Raw genomic sequence first — 20,041 nt, forward strand, 5'->3', positions numbered from 1 at the left:
TTTCTTTCTGCTAAGCAGACGAACATTAGTGGAGCAGAAAGTGATGACGCCGGTGATAACCCGGAAGAGAAGCGAGCAGCTCGTGACCTCCGCTGTGTACGTAAGGAAAGATGACTGAACAGAGGTGCGATTGTTCCGTTTTGCCTTCGACACCAGTGAACACTTGGCTCGCTTCAACGAGTTAACAGCGACAATAAGGAACATGGTCGAGCTGTCGGACTGACGGACTGTCGGTAGAAACAGGAGCGACGGAGGAATTCGCTGAATTTCATCAGCCAGCCGTCGGGACGATGCTAACCGTCTTGCCTACCGAGCGAATTTAGCCAGCGTGTTCCTTCTTTGACAGCTTAAGTTTATCCTCCTTTCCGTCTGCTCTTTACTACATGACAGTTTACGTATTTATCGGAGGACTGAACACCAGGTGTGGAGCAGCCAGTCGACGCCAGCTGCTGGGAGCCATCAGTGACTGACAGCCACGTCAGCTAACGCTAGCTCACACCTCTCCTGACCAACACCTCTCCAGAGTTCTTCGTTCTGTGGGTTTGCTTTTGTATCCCAGCATCACCCTAACGCAGATCTGTCAGCAACAATGGCCCCGATGGGTATCCGGCTGTCACCGCTCGGTGTGGCGGTGTTCTGCCTCCTCGGTGTCGGTGTCATCTACCACTTGTATGCAGGGGTCATCTCCAGCCGCCTGGCTGCTTTCAGGTGATGATGATATGATATATGGCGACGTTATCTCATAGTGCTTACCGTCATTGCATGTGCAGGTGCAGTGCTTGCCTTATAATGTTACCCATAACAGAAGTCATCCTCAGTGTTAATGAGGCTGGCCAGAGAGTGAAGATGACGGTGATGTTAATGGCCTGAGAGAAGGCTAGATGATTACTGTTATCTGTCAGGAAGTGTCAAGTCTGAGTGATGTAAACACACTGCATGCTGGTACTGTAGTAGGTCATTAGCTGTCTGGGTATTGCAGGTGAAGGTGTTGCTATAGGCTCATATTATTACATGCATCCAGATGTAAATTAGTCTACCTTTGGTCTTTTTATGAGCTCAAATGTTGTCGATCATTTACTGAATGTGTGTGTGGAGTGACATGTAGCTGATTTTGAGGGCTCGGTATTGAACCTCAGTCTTTTCTTCAAATGAAGCGTTGGAGCACAAACCCAGCTGGAGAAATGATGAGGAACGACACTGTGTGCAAAAAAGACGGCGTAAACAAGGCAGACAACTAGACGAGACAGATAAGCCAACGAGCAGAAATAAATGGCACGTTGTATGTTGAGGGTGTTTTCATGGCGCTGTGTTTCATTCAGTCATGTTCTGTCACTAGGGCTGGGTATCACCAGGTACCTCGCAATACGATACTATCAGGATATTTTGCCCACGATAACGATAATATCACGATACGGCGATAATCGATATATTGCAAGAAATTTCATCCACGATACATCACGATATCTGTGTCACTGAAGAAATTCAGAATTCTTTGACTGCACTGAATCCATTTCACAGGAATTACAAAACATTGTCAATCAACTTCACATGAATGACAGCCAAGTAAACAAAGAGTATATTGCACAGTGACTCTTCTTAACACACACACTGACTACAACTATCATTAAATATCGATATGTGTGGGTTTCGGAGCTGCTTAAACCATTTTTTAGATTTTATTTGGTTGTATACCAATGTTTGAATAAAGATAAAGCTGTCCTCTGAAGAGGGGTGGTGATAAATATTGATATTTGGCACCAGTATATCAATAATGTACCTCAAGACGAAATATCGCGATATATCGTAATATCGATATTTTGGCACACCCCTATCTGTCACTCACATGTTGTTGTTGTGTCCCGTCCTCTCTGCAGACAGAGGAGAACAGTGGATCTGAGGGACCTGCTGGCTGTCTCAGTAGAGGCTGCAACTCAGGGTGGCCTTGAGGTAAAAACATTTATTTTCAAAGCTCATTGAACAAATATTAAGTAGGCTTCTGTAGTGTAGACTTGTACTTAAGAAACACTTTCAAATAATCCACTTTTAATAGCCTGTAATAGCTTAGTACATTTTTCACGCAGCTACAGTCAGCAGTCATCGTTACAGGACATAAACAGGTGACAGTGTGTGAGGGCACCTCTGTGGATTGGTTGTGCAACAGGAGTGAAAATAAATCCATTTATTAATCCCAAAAGTTAAAAAGTAAACCTCGGGTCTGGATTAGAGTAGACTGTGATGAGACTCTGGGTCTTTACTCCTCCGGACCGTCTAACTTTGCACCTGCCTCTCTCAATCGTCAAGTTAGTTTCATAATTAATCGATTGTTTAGTCCACAAATTGTGAAAAAAAAACTCCACAAATGCTCATCATAATGTCCCAGAGCCCAATGTGAGGTCCTCAAATTGCTTCTGTTCTCCAGCCAACAGTCAAAAATGCAAAGAACTTTTATTAACTCCCATAAATGACAAAGCGAATCCTTACTTTTCAGAAGCTGGAACCAGTAATGTTTGATTATTTCACCTCCCAACATGACTGAAAATATTAATGCAGTATCAAAATAGCTGTAAATACATTTTCTTTCGATCGACTAATCAATTCAACAATTTATCATTTCCGTTCTAGCCTGTAACTAAGATTACATTTGACTCCATACTTTTAAAGTTTATAACCACAGTTGTGTTGTGGAGTTTACTTAAAGTGAACTATCCCTTAGCTTTGCTAACTATGAGTGTATAGTCTCTAAAGAAACCAAATGTGTACCTCTGCGTACATCTGGAGCCCTTAAACTCTCTCAGCACGTGAAATGTGAGTTGTGTTTTTTCTCTGTAGGTGAAGGCAGTGCGTGATGGAAATGACCTGAAGGAGAAGTCGAAGGGCAAGACAAAGGAGGGAGCAAGTGAGCCTCTGACTATGGGCGACCTGCAGTCTCATAGAAGGATGTTTAACCTCATCAAGAACACCTTCCCTGATGTCACAGTGAGTACCACCTCAGTAACTGTTGTGCAAGTCTTTAATATTTTGAACAGCGCATTGACGTGTTCTTCCTTTTTTTTTCAGTCAATAAGTGTTGACCGTGTAAATTCAAGATATGTAACAGAATACCCATGCTCATTTGGTAGCGGCAGAATGGAGGAACTCAATCACGCCCAGTTCCACTGATCTCAGGCAGTTAAATCACTAACTATAAACTATCATGAACTAGCAACAAAACTATAGACCACAGCACCGTGGCTGGACCTTTAGAAACTGCTGTGGTCGAATTATTCCTGTATTGACTTCAGTTTGATTTGAGTCAGAAAGGAAAGACAGAAAGCAGGTTTGTAATGTGCTTTCACATACCGTTGAAACTTAAAATAAACCTGAGGTACAGAACTTGCGTTTCTGAGCAGCATGTGTTGGTTTTCAGGTGAACAGCGAGGAACATGACAACGAGGTCGACAAAATCACCTGGAGCCGAGACATTCCTGCCGACATACTGGATAAGATTGAGGGGGGCAAGGATGTTCCTGCTGAGAGCATCACTGTGTGGATCGATCCTCTGGATGCTACACAGGAATATACAGGTGTGCACAGTAATGAAGTGAAGTCATTTTGGGTAACATATTGGACAACACAATGTCCACTCGTGGGACTCGAAGTGAAGTGTGTGTTGTTAAGTCCAGCATTACGTATTTAAAGAAGCTTAAATGGATTTAAAGGGTTTGGTGGCCAAACTTGTTTGCCTAAGGTAAGTTTGTGTATATTTGTTTTGCCATTACCTGTGTAAAGTTCACTGAACATGTGCTGCCCTTCGCAGCTACGCCCTCTTAACAGTCATCCAGATAATCTGAAATAGCCGGGAGCCTCCTGTTAGATCATAGTCATGTTGACTCTGTCAGCCAGTGACGGACGTCCACATCAAGCCATTTGTAAATGCACATTTTCCTGTTGGTCTCAGCCGTCCATCCTGGATGAAAGATCGTACACACCAACAACTTTAACTATAACACTGACTATAAAAAGATGGTCTTGAGTTGTTCTAACTCTAGTGAATGGCAGATTTCACTCCACATCCACAATGACGGTGGCACACAGCGTCTTTGGGATCACTTTCACAATGATTTGATGGAGATAAGCTAATTGATACCATTCAGAGAAGACGTTTTTAGATGATTTACTGTTATAACTCCGTTTTGATTATTTAAACATTGTAGTTAAACACTTATATAATGTATGTTAGGCTGCAAATCACGCATAAAACAATGTCATTTTACCTGTTCAGATCATTAATATCCAGCGTTGCAGTCATAAAATAATGATTTTATTCCCTAGTTTCAGCAGCAGTGCCAGTTTTATTGCCATATTCATGATCACTATTTTGTACTTGTTCAGTTTTTTGGCAACAGAAATAGCAAAATATTTATATAAGAGCAACTAACTGATGAATTCAGCAGGAGGGGACTGAAGGTAGGTCCAACTGGCTGCTATTCAGCAAAGTACCCAGCTGTATCTGTAGGAGATGAGAGATAACTTTCTATCGTCTCCAGATATCGATGAAGACTATTGTGCAGCTGTTGACTTTAACCTGTGGGTGTAGATTATGTCAGACAACGTCCAGACTACATGTTTCGGTTGTCTGGGCCGTCTGTCACATTTCTGGCTGTGTTGTAGAGATTAAGCAGTTTCTCAGTCTTTCAGGTGTTTGAGTTCACTTGGTAGAGGTCTTCACTAAAATGACTTGGAAATGATGGCGTGGATGCAGGGTTTTTTTTTTTTAACATGAAAACAGACCCATAAAAATGAAACACCTCACTAGATTAGACCCAAAAAAAAGTATCCCCCCCCTCTTTAAAAAATCAGGTGCTGATGAGTAGAGAATCAAGCGAGTCCACATTCCCCAATACAAATAGACTTTACAAAGTCAACAATAGGCAAAGCAACCACCATTTGGTTGCTTTGGATCGACTCTCAATGTGTTTGTCTTGTACTTGTATTAAACAACACACACATAATTTAACAAGAACAACACTGATTACTTTAAGATCACTTGAACTGTAGTTTAAGATGAAGGCAGTCACAGCTCAGATAGTCCATGTTAGTCTATACAGTTGTGTTATTATTAGTATCCTTTTTTGCCTAATCATGCTGGTGCTGTCCTGAAGTATTTACTGATCTCTGCCTCTTCTGTTGTCTCCACTGCTCCTCTCCATTTATTCGTTGTTATACCCTTTCCCGCCCATATCCTTCATCACCTCTGTTTTTACCCTCCCTCCCTCCCTCCATCTTTATTCTCTTACTGTCTCTTCAATCTCTTTCCATCTTCTCAACTCTTCCCTTCTTCTGTATCTGCTCATCTTCCTCTACCCTTAGAGAATCTGGTGAAGTATGTGACGACAATGGTATGTGTGGCTGTAGACGGTAAACCAGTCATCGGGGTGATCCACCAGCCATTTACTGGGTTTACTGGTGAGTGTGTGCTTCCACAGCTTTACTTGTGTGTTAAACAAGATGCCTCCACATTTTGAACTTTACATGGTTAGACTTTTGATTGTGACATAGTTTTGTATTTTGTTGAAAACACTATGACAAGAGATTTGAAGTTTACAGGGATGTTGATGGGTACATGTCCTGCATCTCTGATGCATTAAAACCCAAAAGGACTCAGTGAACTCACCATCCGTGAATTCAAGCGTGCTCCATATTTTTTCTCTAATAATGCGACATTGTGAACAACAACTCTGTATTGAAATAATTATAAAAGCATACTTGCAAGACAGAAAAAAATCTGCTGGTCACCATTTCCTACCATTCTCGCACTATGTGCATATCTCAAACATCGTGACATGGTACTTTTCTGCTGCAACAAAACCAATCCATGACTCGCAGATTTCAACATCAAAACCACATGCTTGCTATTGGTGAGAAAACTAACGGGGCTTCTGTCAGGAAGAATCGGCTCTGATCGATTTTGTATTTGGATGATGCTTCAGGATACACGCCGCATGAAGTGTATCAGGATGATGTGATGGGGTGCTATCAGTTCAATCGGATTTTGCAGTTATATAAAAAGATTCAGCTGTCCGTCCTTTTTACAGTTCAGCATCACACTTCTTGATCAGCTTACATAGGCATTAGTATGTTTTACCTGCAGCCTCTGACTCGTGTCATCTGTGATATGAAAACATCAGATTTCTACACAGTGAGAGAAACATCATGAACACATAGTTCAGTTATGAAATCCCAGTGCAACACAGAGCGTCTCTCCTGTCAAGGAGGCTGGTGCTACACATTTTGCTGCCGTCAGCCAGTCTAGGATTTGGTGCCACTTAATTGCAGCTTCTCTCATCAGCTAACCACCATCCCATGTTGTCAGTTAGATTATTTTTAACAAATGTGGCAGTGGATAAAAAAAGTATATTTATGGTTCCTTAAGAGAGAGAGGTTAAGAGAGATGCTGAGAGACGTTGAGAGACATAGAGATAGAGAAACTAAGGACGTTGTTCCACATCATTAAACACATCACAGGTTTCCTGCAGTGTGGGGAAAAGGAAAGATCTTACTGCAGATGAAAAGCCTGCAATATTGCAGTATCTTGCAAAAGGTATGAACACATTGTATATTTCACAAATATTAAGATAAATCGTTGTAATGTGAAAAAGGTTTATGTGCTATTCAAGCACAGACGGGTTCGTTCAGATAAAGGCGTATTAAGGAAAGTTTCTGTAAGGCAAATTCATCATATTAAGAGAGCAGCTGTAAAAAAGCCACTGATGAGTAGCAAACAGGTATTTGAAGCCGCTGGTGTCTCTGGAGAAGAACCTCTCGATGCAGGATCCTGCAGAGGCTTGCTGATGTGCATAAAGCTGTATTTTCCTTCACCAATGCCCACAAGGAGAAACGGCTGCAGTGGTCTCAGACACACATGAAGACACATTTTTAAAACAGTTTTATTTACTGACGAATGTCGTGCTACACTGGAAGGTCCAGGTGGAGTGAGTTCTGGATGGTTGGTGGATGGCCACCAAGTCCCAACAAGGCTGCAAAGTCAGCAAGGCGCTGGCGGAGTGATGTTCTGGGCTGGAATCATGGGAAGTGAGCGGATAGGCCCGTTTAGTGTGTCAGAATGACCTCTGCAGAATATGTGTAGTTCCTAACTGCTCATTTCCTGCCACGGTATGAAAAGAAGCGCCATGCCTTACAGAGTAAAATCATTCTCTTTTCTTTTTTACAACGTTATGTTTATTTAGCCGTTAAATCACCTGTATACATTTTAAACATTTCACAATTCCGTTTTTTACAACTTTGTCTTTTTGGTGGTTTTAAGTCTATTCATCTCTAATCATAGTCATCTCCGCATATTCAGACGGTGCTTCTTACATACATAAAGACATGACGTGTTTTTAAAGAGATATCTGTCTTTTCACAGAGATGTCCAGCATCATTGAAACAGACAACAACAAACACAACAAAAAACGAAGAACAATACACACCGAGAGCAGTTATGTATTTAGCCATATCATTAATAACTGACAGCCGCAGCCGCCCCAAGCCACGACCGGAACACTAAGAAAGAAAAGAGACATGGGAACCCAGAATTCACCCGCCCCGTAGTTGAAATCAGGAAGCCTTTTGAATGACAAGTTCAGCTTCTAAGCCCTGCCAGATCGTTGTCTCAACAAGAACAAAGTTATTTGCATTTACTGTCGATTTGGTTAACACTGGAGTGTGACACGTCTCCAGTAGCACTTGCTGGCCAAGCACACAGCTGATACAGAGAGCCCTCTTTCCCCTTGCTTATAGGTGGCTACAGCTTGCAGGCCGATTAACATTGTTAATTAACCTTTACAAGTGTAAAGTTGGACACTACATTGTTTAAGTATTACTAAGGAATGTTACATTCAGGTCAATATGCCCATCTGTTGTTGCTTGTTGGGCTTTAGCTTGCTATGTTATGCTTTCATCTAATTTTTTGAGCAAGCTGTAGATTTGAGATTCTTCATGTCTCTCAATATAAGATGATAAGTCCTAGGGGGAAGAAACATATTGTAAAATGGGCTTTTTTCTCTTTGTCTCTCTGTCTCCCTTTCATCTCTCCATCTCTCCCCCAGCCTGGGGGTTTGTAGGTCAGGGGTCCAATATGCACAGTCGCTCGTCCTACAGTGTCAACCCTCCAAAGGTGATTGTATCACGTTCTCACTCTGGAAAAGTGAAAAGTTACATACAGGATGCTTTTGGAAACAGCACAACAGTAATAGAGGCAGGAGGAGCAGGTGAGTGGAGAATTTTTGAACATCGGTACATTACATGTAAAAGTATAGCATGGTGCAGATGAAGTTCAAAAAAGGTTTGGTCAAAGCAAACTGTTAACTATCGTAACTGTGAATTTGATAGATTGTCAGCATTAGACACATTCATTTTTTAGCCAGATGAATGAATGTGCATACATTCGTATGATTAACTTCCCACACAGTTCTTCACTGAGGATCACTAAGGCTGGATTTCCCTGTCAAGGATGAACTGTTGAACCTGATTAAATCATCGTCTGAGTTTAAATTCTCTTCATCAAACTTCAAAACTATCTGAACATTAAGAAAGATTCCATTTAAACTTCAGTTTAGTTTTTATTCTTAACCTAGTTAACATTTTCATTCCAATTCAGTGTGACCCAGTGTTGACTTAAATCATACTGTTGGGGAGGTTTAACTTTAAACATGGCAGACTTTTTTAAATAAACTGAGGAAATTTAATACAGTTGCTGAAATAAAATTATGTGACAGAATCAAACAGAATGTACGGAGCCCTGGAGGTGACATGGATGGGTTTTTTTTATCTCGCGTTCGCCAGTTACTATCTTGTACGCACGACTTACTATCTTGCGCACGTGAGATAGTAAGACACACTCGTGAGATAGTAATTCATGCACCCTTTGACGTAATCAAACAGTGCAGTCGGTTAAATGCAGGCTTATTACCACGGATAGAGACCATCTCATAATTTTAATTAATGAATTCATTAATAAAAGTGTCTTATTATTATTATTATTAGTAGTAGTAGTAGTAGTAGTAGTAGTAGTAGTAGTAGTAGTAGTAGTAGTATTGTGTAATGGTAAGAGGTACATGTAACAGGTATTTTGATGATCCACGATGAGTGTCCAGGTGTAAGTTTTATTAGCTATTATGCTAGCCATGATGGAGGAGTTGTCAAGGTAAAAGTTGTTTGATTATAATTAATTTAGGAAATAACGTTGCAGCAGTGACTATTGGCAATCAGGACAAACTATTAACAATGGATGCAGGTGAGTATCATATTCATGTGAAAGTTGTGACAGGAAACCTCACTTTACTAAAATACCTGAGTTTTCCACGACATTCTCACACAGACCACATTCTCTTTGCTTTCACAGTGACACTAAACATGTTTAGTGTGTTCTGTTATTATATAGACAGATATACTATTGCTCTTTATACCACAAGGGGGCGCTGTTGTATAAGACAGGTCATAGTTCACACGCTGTACGTAGAGAGGTCAGAGTGCAACAACATGGCGACTATGTACGATACGATGCTGCTACTGAGAACTATTTTCCAATTGTTGAAGTTAACAGCACTTGTTCATGATTCCAGTGTCCCATCACTGTTGACTTAACACCACAATGTTCACATCATTCAATCATTGGGCCAGAGTGCTACTGCATCTTACTTACTATCTCGCGGGTGAGATATAGTAAGTCGCACTCGCGAGAAGAAAAAAAACAACCCATCCATGTCACCTCCAGGGCTCCATACAATTGAGTTTTATGTTGCTGCTTGTTACAGCCTCCATTATGATAACCTAAACACTGGGCTCAATGGGGTCAGAGGAAGCTACATATTAAAGGACACACACTCAATGAGAACAGTTAAACACATTTTATTGTGCAGTTCTCAAAAGAAAACCCAAGAACAAACAAAAGAGAGCTGAAGATCCCGGCCAGAAAGGACAAAAGATGAGAAGATGCAGGACCAGCCGTTGTTCCCACACCTCCCCCTAACCTACCTAAAGGAAAAGCTAAACAGAAAACAAAAGAGACAAAGTAATTGAACTACTGGCAATCTCCAGCACAAAAAGGAATGCAACAAACTAAGCCCACAAAACCCAAGCACCTGGAGGTTTCAACCAAACCTGTCCAGAACAACAGGGCAAAAGGGTGAGGAAAGAAAACCCTCCTCACAGGTGTGCTGCTACTGTGTGTGATCCCCCTTGCTCCTGCACTCTGCCATTGTATCACCTCCCCCACTCTAGAGCATCAGTGCAATCTAAATTTGACTCTGTCTGACTTGGTGCACCAACCCAGTGCAGTTGGGGTTTATATCTCCATTACAAGGGGTGAGTCATAGTCATTTTACCAAAGTGGTTTTCAAACATTGGTTAAAATCTCTCTCTCTCCCTCTCCCTCTCTCTCCCTCCTTCCCTCCTTCCCTCCCTCCCTCCCTCCCTCCCTCTCAGGATATAAGGTCATGTCACTTTTGAAGATGCCAAGTGAAGCAGGTCCTGTAGACCAGGCAGATGTTTACATCCACATCACCTTTATTAAGAAATGGGACATCTGTGCTGGTGCAGCAATACTGAATGCACTAGGTAATGTAACAACTATTGTTCTTTTGTTTGGTTTTCTTTTCAGTTTCAAAATCTATTCAGATTTTCCTGTTTGTTAAAAGTAAAAAAAAGCTTATTGGCAGGCACACTACATTTCTGTACATCATGAACATTGAAAAAGTTACACATTTGAATTCTTCATCAGGGCTGTGGAGGTCTGGTTTGATCAGATCTTAATGTTAGTGGGCTAGTTACATGAGCAAACATCCTGGTAAAGCCTAATTGGTGCATGAGAGTACGTGTATTTTACTAGTGCTTTTGCATCTGCAAACACAGACACATACAGAAATACTGCAAAATAACCACAGCTGTTCTGAAAATAATTTAGTCATGTGGGATGCCATCACTCACAGACTGAAGCTACTTAAGATAAATGTTGGTCCAACCTTGAAATCTTAATTATGCTGCTAAATTCTTGTGCAGCATCAATGCTTCCTAGAAACATAAGATATCTCGTACCTCACATTATCCACACATGAACAGACAGGCTCAAATGCAACAGGATAGCAATTATACTATACTAAGGTCTGTTTTGACATTTTTAATAAATGTGTCATCATCATCATCTCTGAAATGAATAATTAATGGCTGTTGTGGACTACACCAATAACATGTAATCACAATGATTGTAGGAGGCCAAATGACAACCCTGACTGGAGAGGACATAGACTACAGTGGAGAACCACTCAACAAAGGAGGTCTAGTGGCCAGCATTGGTGTCGAGCACAAGGCCATTCTGGAGAGACTACCAAACTGGGACCCCGAGAAGCACTGAGAAACACAAATACAGAGCCACTGATTTGGTCAGGTTGTGGTAAAGGCAACAGGTGGTGGCTATTTTCTATAACTAGTAGTGGGGCTGCAAATGTAACCAGACCTGCACAGTTTAGTCATGGTGGGACACCAAACATCTACCAATCAGATGGACGGGAACCAACATAGCTGCCAACGGAATCTGCAATGGTTGACACGATGGCTCTGAACACACACTCCCTGACATGCACATACACATGCAGCTTGGAGAAACGATGCATCATGCATACACACAAACACATGCTCGCAGTGAACACTGGACAACAGTTGCCCTGCCTGACTGAGGAGCACAACGCCGAGTGACCCACATAAATGTCTTTTCATCCCGTTAAGTCCCGTCTTCATCGCATGATGCGCCGGCGATAACACAACAGTAAAGATCAACTGTATTCTAGACATGTACCGTACCAACATTCTAGTCAACATCACTTAGGCGGCTGTTTCACTAACGGAGCAAATCATTACTAAAGACTGGAGAGAAACAATGAGCCACATTGACCTAAAAAAACAATGTGTAATGTGTGTCTTCTGATCACTGGATTCATCAACCAGCACCATGAAACCGCAACAGTTCACCATCTTAGAATGATCTGCGGCTTCAAAGTTGTCATCTGAGGTGACGCAAAGACCATGAAAACTATCAACATGTGGCTTCAGCTCTTCTAGATCATTACAGTGAAAGAAGAACGTTTATAATCCTAGCATAGCCCTGAGGGGATCAGATTTACACATTTTACAGATGTTGCTAAACTGTGTTCTAGCCGAATACACAGAGACTAATTTTTATCAGTGAAATCAAAATTAAATGGTCCTAAGTAAAAATGTGGGAACGTTGGAGGAAACGTTGTGTTTTTCCATCCTATCTTTTGTCTGAGACAAATTTTTGACTGAATGAATCTTCAACCAGGTATGTGTCTGTTTCAAGGGGTTATATGCAAACATTGCACAATATGATAGCTACAGGGTGTGTTGGATGAAGTCAAACCTTGATGAACAGAGGTTTAAATCAGTCAGGGTTTGCAATGGCTTCAAGTTATTCTTTATCTTTCTCAACATTCTGTAAATAGACAAAAATGAATTGAACTGAAGTGAAGTCACATAACAAACTGTGTTGTTTGGACTGTTGCATTGTGAAACCAGGTGTAAGACGGTGGTATGGTCTCTCCTCTGCTGAGAACAGTGTACAAAAATAAGTCCTATCTGTTGTGTGCAGTGTCATTCATGACTCTTAAGCAGATCATCCTACCAAAGGGGCAGAACAGAAGAACAGCATTTGTGTTTCAATAGTTTTGTGTCACTGAGAATTATATTGAAAATTTAGGCCGTGGAAACCCACTCGAGCTGGACTGGTACATTTCTTCTTCTACAAACCATCCCTGCTACTGGATATTGTACTGTGCACTGTTCAAACTGACTGATGCACAACCAGGTATAAATCATATTTCTTTGAAGGCTGGACTGTAAATTGTGTTTGAGTACACATGTTATTGCATGGTTTTGTGTGTTGAACACATTTCAGCCTACTGAAAACCTCTTTCCGCGGACTACTGTCGGTCTTTCTATACTGTCTGCCATAAGTGTGTCAGTCGGTTTATACTGACACTTTTACATTCAACATTTGTATTGTGTGTTCATCAACAAACACTGACCTGAGTAACGTCAGACTTTTTGCTGTGAAACCATGTCAAATGGTGAAAATAAAACCCACCAGCAAAACGAGACCTGAACAGCTGATAAATGTTGAGTTTTTCTTTGTAGCCTTTGTATAACCGGTAACCTTGTATAGATAAAAATGTGTGCAGAGGTTTTGGGGTAACTGTTCATCCAACATGTGATGGTGTTTACAGACTGAAGGTACAATTTTAAAGCCTGATGTGGATGGTGTGGTTCTGACATGAAGTCAGTGTCTTACACCTCTTGAAGGGTAGGCCTCCATGTGGCACACTTCAGTCGTAGGATTTGAGTGCCTTCGATCTTGACAAGATAACATTCTGCTAGGATGACGGTGTCAGCCACAGCACTCAGCATGACTTCTGTAGATTTTACTACGGGAACAATCATTAATATGCAGGGGAAATGCTGAAATGTAAATGTTATAACTGATATGGAAATGACATTGGTACTTTTGTATTGTTAGGATAGACATATAAATACTGTCCCCACCCCCCTTTTAAATTTTGCCCCTTGTGTACACTATGACGGAACATTTAATGTGAGTTTGAGTAAGAGGTAATGATTACCATTTAATTATTGTTATAATTGGATGAGTTATGTTACACCATCTATTTAGAGGTGTCTAGGACTTGTATGGAATATGTGAAAGAAGGTGTATGAAGCCTTTGCAGACACCAGAGGGAGCTTGGTGAAACCTGATAAACTGACTCAACTGATGTCAGCATTGATAGGGGCTAAGGACTACAAGTTTGAAATAAAAAAAAAATGTTTTGGGCGAATGAAATAAGTGATCTTAACAGGCCTCTGTAGCCTGTTGTTTATTTTGTGTGAAGCTAGAGGCTCACAGATACATTAAAGCAGCTCTTAAGTGTCCTGTTGCTTTGTACAGCTAGCAATACACTCCCTCCTCTCATGTCACTGCACGGACGTGGAGCGGTAATCCCCAGACAGTTAGTCACATGATCAGTGAGGACGGTGGAGCAGTAACATGATGTATAGTCTCTAGATAACCACAGGACCGACTATGCTGCTAGGTCAACTGTCACATGATCAGTATGAGCTGGTTCTCATAATTAGGCAGTTTCAGTCTAACGGCACGTTCAGCAGGAAGAAAAAGAAAAATCGCATTCAGTAAGCAAGATAATGTAAAAGTATACATACACACAATCTTCAAAAATCTGAATATTGCAATACACACAAACGCATCAATTAGTCATTTCTCAAATGCCTAAAATAACCTTTTTAGGCCTCTGAAGAGTTGTGGTAGAAATGTACAGTATAATGCAAATGCACACTTGAGTAGTCAAAATGACATTGTAGGCCTCGGACACGTTGGTAGAAAAGGAGTTCTAAAAAAAGAAGAAAAGTCTAGTTCTCTGTTCAAACCTGGGTATTGGGCAGCTTTCAGTGTATATATCATGAATGATTCTCTTTGTAAGAGCCTTTTTATTCTGTGTCTTCCCCTTGAGATTTCTATACACTCTATGCCGGATATATTTAGTGTACTTCAACTGCCGTGGTTATCCTCTTTGTAGTAGAAAGCCATGAGGCGTTGGGGGGGTTATCAGTTTTATAGCATGTTCATGTTCAGCCTGTCTTGCTTTAAGTTTATGCTTCGTTCTCCCGATATGAAAACAAACACGTGGACATTCAAGTCTGTGAACCACATGAGGTATTGCAATTTATAAAATATGATATACTTATGGCCTGCTGTTATGTCAGTAAAGAAGCTGGTATTTGTCACATTACCACAATGCAATTTTCACACTAGCACACACGTGGACAAAATTGTTGGTACCCTTCCTTTAAAAAGAAAGAAAAACCCACAGTGTTCACTGAAATAACTTGAAACTGACAAAAGTAATAATACATTAAAAAATGACTGAACATAAACTAATGAAAATCAGACATTGCTTTTGAATTGTGGTTCAACAGAATCATTAAAAAAAAAAAAAAAAAAATCAAATGAAGTGAAATTAAACATGAGAGGCATTATGTTACACCTGATGATGCAGGTCACATGTCATTCACTTCATATCAAACGTTAGTTACAGATCCACATTATAACATTCAAACCAGCAGTGTGACTCGTGTACTTGCACTTCAGTATTTGTGTTTGTAGTGAAGTGTAATAATTATTCCATGAACACCTTTCAGTTGCAAAATGCCTAAATAAGGTTGTAGTTCCATATGACAGGAGAAGCACTTGAAGGAAACAGTTTTTCAGTTCTAGTTATACTTACTGACTGTTTCCCACTATGAAGACTCTTCAAACTCCCTCAGCAGATTCTCTGTGCAAATTCAGGCTGGCAGTGCAGTTTAGCTAGCAGCCTTTTGAATCCTTCATCCTCACCCTGCTTTTACAACTAGTTATACTCTCTTCAGATGCTGCTTCAAATAAATTAAGACCAGCAATTCACTTAAGTGTCAGCTGTTCAACAAACCTGGGCGTATTCTACATTTTTCATACACAAGTGCTATTATTCAACCTTTGAAGCAATTTCATCAGAATGTGCGTTATTTAATTCCAAATGAATATCCACTTCCAAACACTAAACACTGAAAACATTTATTGCAGCGATGATGTACAGATCTTCTGCTTCAGACCTTCCTTGCTGGTTCAACAGGCACCTCAGCTGCTGCAAACAAATACAACAGTCAGTCCATCAATGACAAAAACATGCAATCACACACTTATGGATGGGTTTAATCCTTTCCACCATTGTAATTATAATTTCCAAATGGTTACTACATTGGGGGGACATACGCTTGTGTTCAGAAAATAATTCTAAAAATCTCACTGCTTAACAATCATATTGATAATTACACTGAGCTGACAGCTTGCTGAGAACGGGCTGAAGAGTCTCCGCCATGTCTTTCTGTTGAGCCATGAAGTCTGACACTGTTGGGTTTTTCACACTCTGAATCCAGTCTGACTTGGCAGAACAAACGCGTGTGCAGATGTTCTGCGCAGAGACCAGAAGACACATGGTAAAGAAATGCACCTTTATGTACATCAATATAAGTGAAATGGGGTTAGGGGCTACCTTATCATATCTTAACATTTTCAGCACCCCAAACTGTACAACTGTAAAAAAGTTTAATGCTGTTATGAAATGACTGAAATGACTAAATGTTATTTTTGGGTGAACTGTTCCTTTAATAAATTATTTTTAACCTGTGACAAAAAAAATGTCTGAATCCTGATGGAAAGAAATAGGTTACCCTTTCCTCCTTTGTGAGATTCCTCTCTGGGTCAGAAATACATTCTTTAACAAAGGCAACATATGACATCAGGGACTGTTTAGCTTCTGCACAGAGATAAAACACAAATACAGGTTAACATGATGGACATCTTTACTTATCAAAGCTGCCAAAGATAATGACATAACATCAGACCTGCCAGGAGGAGACAATCAGCGCAGTCTGTCTTGGAGTACCTCCTGGCCAGGTCCACAGGCCTCTCTCCTCTGAAGGTCTTGGCTTTGGTGTCAGCTCCCAGTTCAAGAAGAGTCCTCACGGTCTCCAGGTGGCCCCAACAAGCAGCGAGGTGCAGCGATGAATAACCTGCGGAATAAAGAAGATGAAACGGTGGCGAGGTACACATGAAAACTTGAGAGCCTTTTGCATTTGACAAGTGTCCTACATGTTTGCATTTCTTTAGTTGTTCCATAATTTAACACCTTTAGTTGTGATGCAGTGATATTTTGAATAAGTCATAGCAATAGTAGATATAGAACATACAGGTTCCCCTCAGTTCATACTTACTTTTTACACTGGAACAACTCCTTGATACTGTGAGGCAATTGGTGTTTTATTACTCTGTACACTATTTGAACAGTATTAAAGTCAACCATATCTTTAAATGTGTTTTTTTGGGGAGTAAATATTATTAATAATAATATTAATAATAGGGTTAGGGTTAGTATTTACTGCATACTTGGAATAGTAAATGATAAAACTAATTTATTTCAAAGATACATCTTATAAACCCTCAGCCATACATGAAATAACATAGAAAATGGATATGGGTCATTATTGACCCTTGTTGTGCATTAGAAGGGAAGTGATACAAAAGGTAAAATAGTAAAAAAAAAAAATAAAAAAGGATGTATGGTGATCAAAAACAAGTGAATTGAGGAATACCTTGAACTCTGAACCATGAAATTAATTTATTGCAAAAATACAGAAAATAAAACTCTTGGTCAAACGTATTGACTTGACAGTTGTGGTACATTGAGCCCACACAGCTCAGCAGCTCGTCGCTCTCTCACCTCTGACTGTCTGCATGTCCACCTGTGCTCCGTGTCTGACCAGCTCTCGGAGGATGTCGCTCCTCTCCAACATACAGGCTGTTAGCAGAGCATTTCTGCCGCCCTCGTCCTTCAGTCCGAACACATCTTGTTCCTGCGTCTCCTCTGCGAAACCTTCCCGTTCAAAATGCGCCTTAATGCTGTCCAAGTCCCCACAAAGTACACAATCAAATATTTCTTTCTGTATTGATGTCATTTTGCGCACAGTATCTTAAGCTAACCTCCACTGGAATTTACCGTTGCCATGGTTACAAGACTCCACGACTCGGCTGTGGAGAGCAAGGCAGAACTAATCGATCCATGCACGGTGAAGTCGATGAACCGATAGTCAAAAGGCTGACGCCATGACACACTTTGAATGACAGCCACCTCTTTCGCAATATCTAGTAGAAATGCATGGAGTGGGTGAAAATAATTCACAAAATCAAAATGTTATGTATTCTTACAATTATGACTTTTAGCTCACATTTATAGAATTGTATCCATAATGTCATCACTGTATGTCATAACTGATTCTGTTCTCATCATTTTGAGTTTTCATCTCATAATTGTGAAGTGCCTTGGAAATATACCATTTGTTTACTATGTGGCAAAAAAGAGAGCCTATTTACTTAAGACCTTGTCTTCTTGAGTTCACACAACCCAGCAGTGCCCTCAGCAGTTTGTCAAAGCCAAAATCAGAATAGAGAGGCTGAGTGAATGTGGTCTGGACCCTGCTGAGGTGTGGAGAGGCTGTGAAAAGACAAAGGACCTGAAATATGATCCAGGTAAACTTAACAGAAACTCTCTCCTGGACATCAACAGCACAGCACACCTGGACTGAAAAGCTCACCTATCCAGAGAAGGATGTCCTTGCCAAATGACTGAACTTTGCAGTTGCTCCAGAACAGATACAGTATATCTCATCACAGCAACAGAGTCAGCCATCAGAAACAACACGCTGGCAGACACACAGGCAGAACAACGCCGGGTGAAGTTATCAGCCACTCTGCTAAAGCACCCTCCTCCAACCTCGCCACTGTGGAGAGGCTCAACATCACCATCTCATTGTCACACAAAGGGAGATGCACTATAGTGCTAAACACAACAGACTACCACACCAAAGTCACCAATCTGCTTCATCATACTAACACCTATGAGACTCTGAGGCGAGATCCTACCAGTAGCTACAAAATGAAGGTTATAGAATATCTGCAAGAACTGGAAAAGGAAAAAGCCATTAACAGGTCATTATACTGCCCAGTGTACGGCCCAGGGAAGTCATCCCATGTATCTATGGACTCACCAAGATCCACAAGGAATAAGCACTCCTCAGACCCATCAGCAGCAGCATCAACTCAGTTACCTATAACATATCCAAGCACCGAGCCAGTATCCTAACTCCTTTGAGAAGTTACACTCAAAACCACTTCAAATACTCACAGGATTTTGCCAACAAGGTGAGAGAGATAACACTGGACTCAGACCAAACAATGGTTTCTTATGATGTCACATTACTTTTCACATGCATTCCCACTCAAAAAGATGGTGAAGAAAACGCCTGCTACTGGACAGCTCTTCGTCCAGCAGAACCATCTTCACCCCAGACTGTATATGTTCTTATTGACCCCTGTCTGACAACCACCTACTTCCAGTACAGTGATGGTTTCTACAGACAGAAGCACAGCTGTGTCCCCAGTAGTGGCCAACCCTCTACATGGAACAAGTGGAGAGCAGAGCCTCGATTAGCTTCACAGGAGCTGCTCCTAGCCACTGGTTCAGGTATGTGGACCTAGCAACACACTGGGGCTGAAACTTATCCATCCTAAGGACAAACACCCAGGTATAAACAGAGTAATGTAGTGTATGCTGTTCAGTGCAGCCAGGACTGCACAGATCTGTACATGGTACAACCTCTCCATAAACGGATGGCACAACACAGGAGGACCTACTCCACAGGTCACTCACAGACTCTGCTGTCCACTTACATCTGAAGGAGAAAAATCATCACTTTGAGGACAACAGTGTGAACATCTTTACTGGAGAAAATAAAAGAAAAGTAAAGGAATCCCCTAATTCAAACTGCGATGACCATCTTTGAAGGACACACCTAGTAAGTGTACTGAGTTCTCTCCCAGACAGCTTAACAACCTTTCACACCTGGGCTCATCCAGCCCTGGCAGCCCATATGAAGGCCGGTTGGGTCAACGACCCACAAGTGGTCCTAACGACTCTGAAACTCAGAGCTCACTCGTGTCCTCAACACTCCCACACAGATAGACACACCATACAGCACAGAATGAACTGGATGAGTGAGAACCTTCATCAATATCATATTCTACAGGTCTGAGTGTCTGAGATGGAAAGTATAGTGATTTGAATGTATAACCAGTGCTGTTACTATTCTAATGTAATCAGACTTGTTATCAAAACCAAGTCTTTATTCATGTATGGTCTACTCTGCTAAAAGCCTCGTACCCAACAGCTCTATGAATGCTCCTGCCCCTCTTCACCTCCCAGTTGCAATTTCCAGTCAGACCCTCTCTACTCAGGACCTGCCACCATGCAAGAAATCTTGCTGTATGACACAAATGATATACTGCCATTTATGTTGCTGTGCTGTTTCTGCCATTCAGTGACAAGAATAT

The 20,041-nt window shown here is 41.1% G+C and overlaps 2 protein-coding genes across 3 annotated transcripts; one reads left to right on the forward strand and one right to left on the reverse strand.

The window, feature by feature from the left end:
- The first annotated feature begins 44 nt into the window (after nucleotides 1–44).
- On the forward strand, nucleotides 45–13,154 carry bpnt2 (3'(2'), 5'-bisphosphate nucleotidase 2). The gene is made up of 8 exons (XM_030403230.1): nucleotides 45–708; nucleotides 1,875–1,947; nucleotides 2,830–2,976; nucleotides 3,407–3,563; nucleotides 5,350–5,445; nucleotides 8,088–8,249; nucleotides 10,465–10,596; nucleotides 11,247–13,154. Exons 1-8 carry the CDS (start codon nucleotides 590–592, stop codon nucleotides 11,387–11,389), a joined length of 1,029 nt encoding a protein of 342 aa, XP_030259090.1. The 5' UTR covers nucleotides 45–589; the 3' UTR covers nucleotides 11,390–13,154.
- Nucleotides 13,155–14,527: 1,373 nt separating this feature from the next.
- ankrd45 (ankyrin repeat domain 45) lies at nucleotides 14,528–17,687 on the reverse strand. Of its 2 annotated transcripts, none has more exons than XM_030403232.1 (5): nucleotides 17,376–17,687; nucleotides 16,501–16,668; nucleotides 16,327–16,412; nucleotides 15,929–16,067; nucleotides 14,528–15,737 (listed from the first exon to the last, which is right to left on the reverse strand). In XM_030403232.1, exons 1-5 carry the CDS (start codon nucleotides 17,608–17,610, stop codon nucleotides 15,703–15,705), a joined length of 663 nt encoding a protein of 220 aa, XP_030259092.1. In that variant the 5' UTR covers nucleotides 17,611–17,687; the 3' UTR covers nucleotides 14,528–15,702. The 2 variants fall into 2 exon arrangements, with proteins under 2 accessions (XP_030259092.1, XP_030259091.1); XM_030403231.1 differs by having other exon boundaries at nucleotides 14,756–15,740; nucleotides 17,376–17,686.
- Nucleotides 17,688–20,041: the final 2,354 nt, after the last annotated feature.

Source organism: Sparus aurata, chromosome 21, assembly GCF_900880675.1.
Source record: "Sparus aurata chromosome 21, fSpaAur1.1, whole genome shotgun sequence".
NCBI classification, from domain to species: Eukaryota; Metazoa; Chordata; class Actinopteri; order Spariformes; family Sparidae; genus Sparus; species Sparus aurata.

Excerpts from the sequence above, each read along its gene's own strand:
- bpnt2 (XM_030403230.1), top strand. The coding sequence starts at position 590 with ATGGCCCCGATGGGTATCCGGCTGTCACCGCTCGGTGTGGCGGTGTTC. Across the intron at positions 3,564-5,349 it reads TGCTACACAGGAATATACAG|AGAATCTGGTGAAGTATGTG; the intron begins GTGTGCACAGTA and ends CTCTACCCTTAG. Across the intron at positions 8,250-10,464 it reads AATAGAGGCAGGAGGAGCAG|GATATAAGGTCATGTCACTT; the intron begins GTGAGTGGAGAA and ends CCTCCCTCTCAG.
- ankrd45 (XM_030403231.1), bottom strand. The coding sequence starts at position 17,610 with ATGACATCAATACAGAAAGAAATATTTGATTGTGTACTTTGTGGGGAC. Across the intron at positions 16,669-17,375 it reads GGACATGCAGACAGTCAGAG|GTTATTCATCGCTGCACCTC; the intron begins GTGAGAGAGCGA and ends TTTATTCCGCAG. Across the intron at positions 16,413-16,500 it reads TGATTGTCTCCTCCTGGCAG|AAGCTAAACAGTCCCTGATG; the intron begins GTCTGATGTTAT and ends ATCTCTGTGCAG.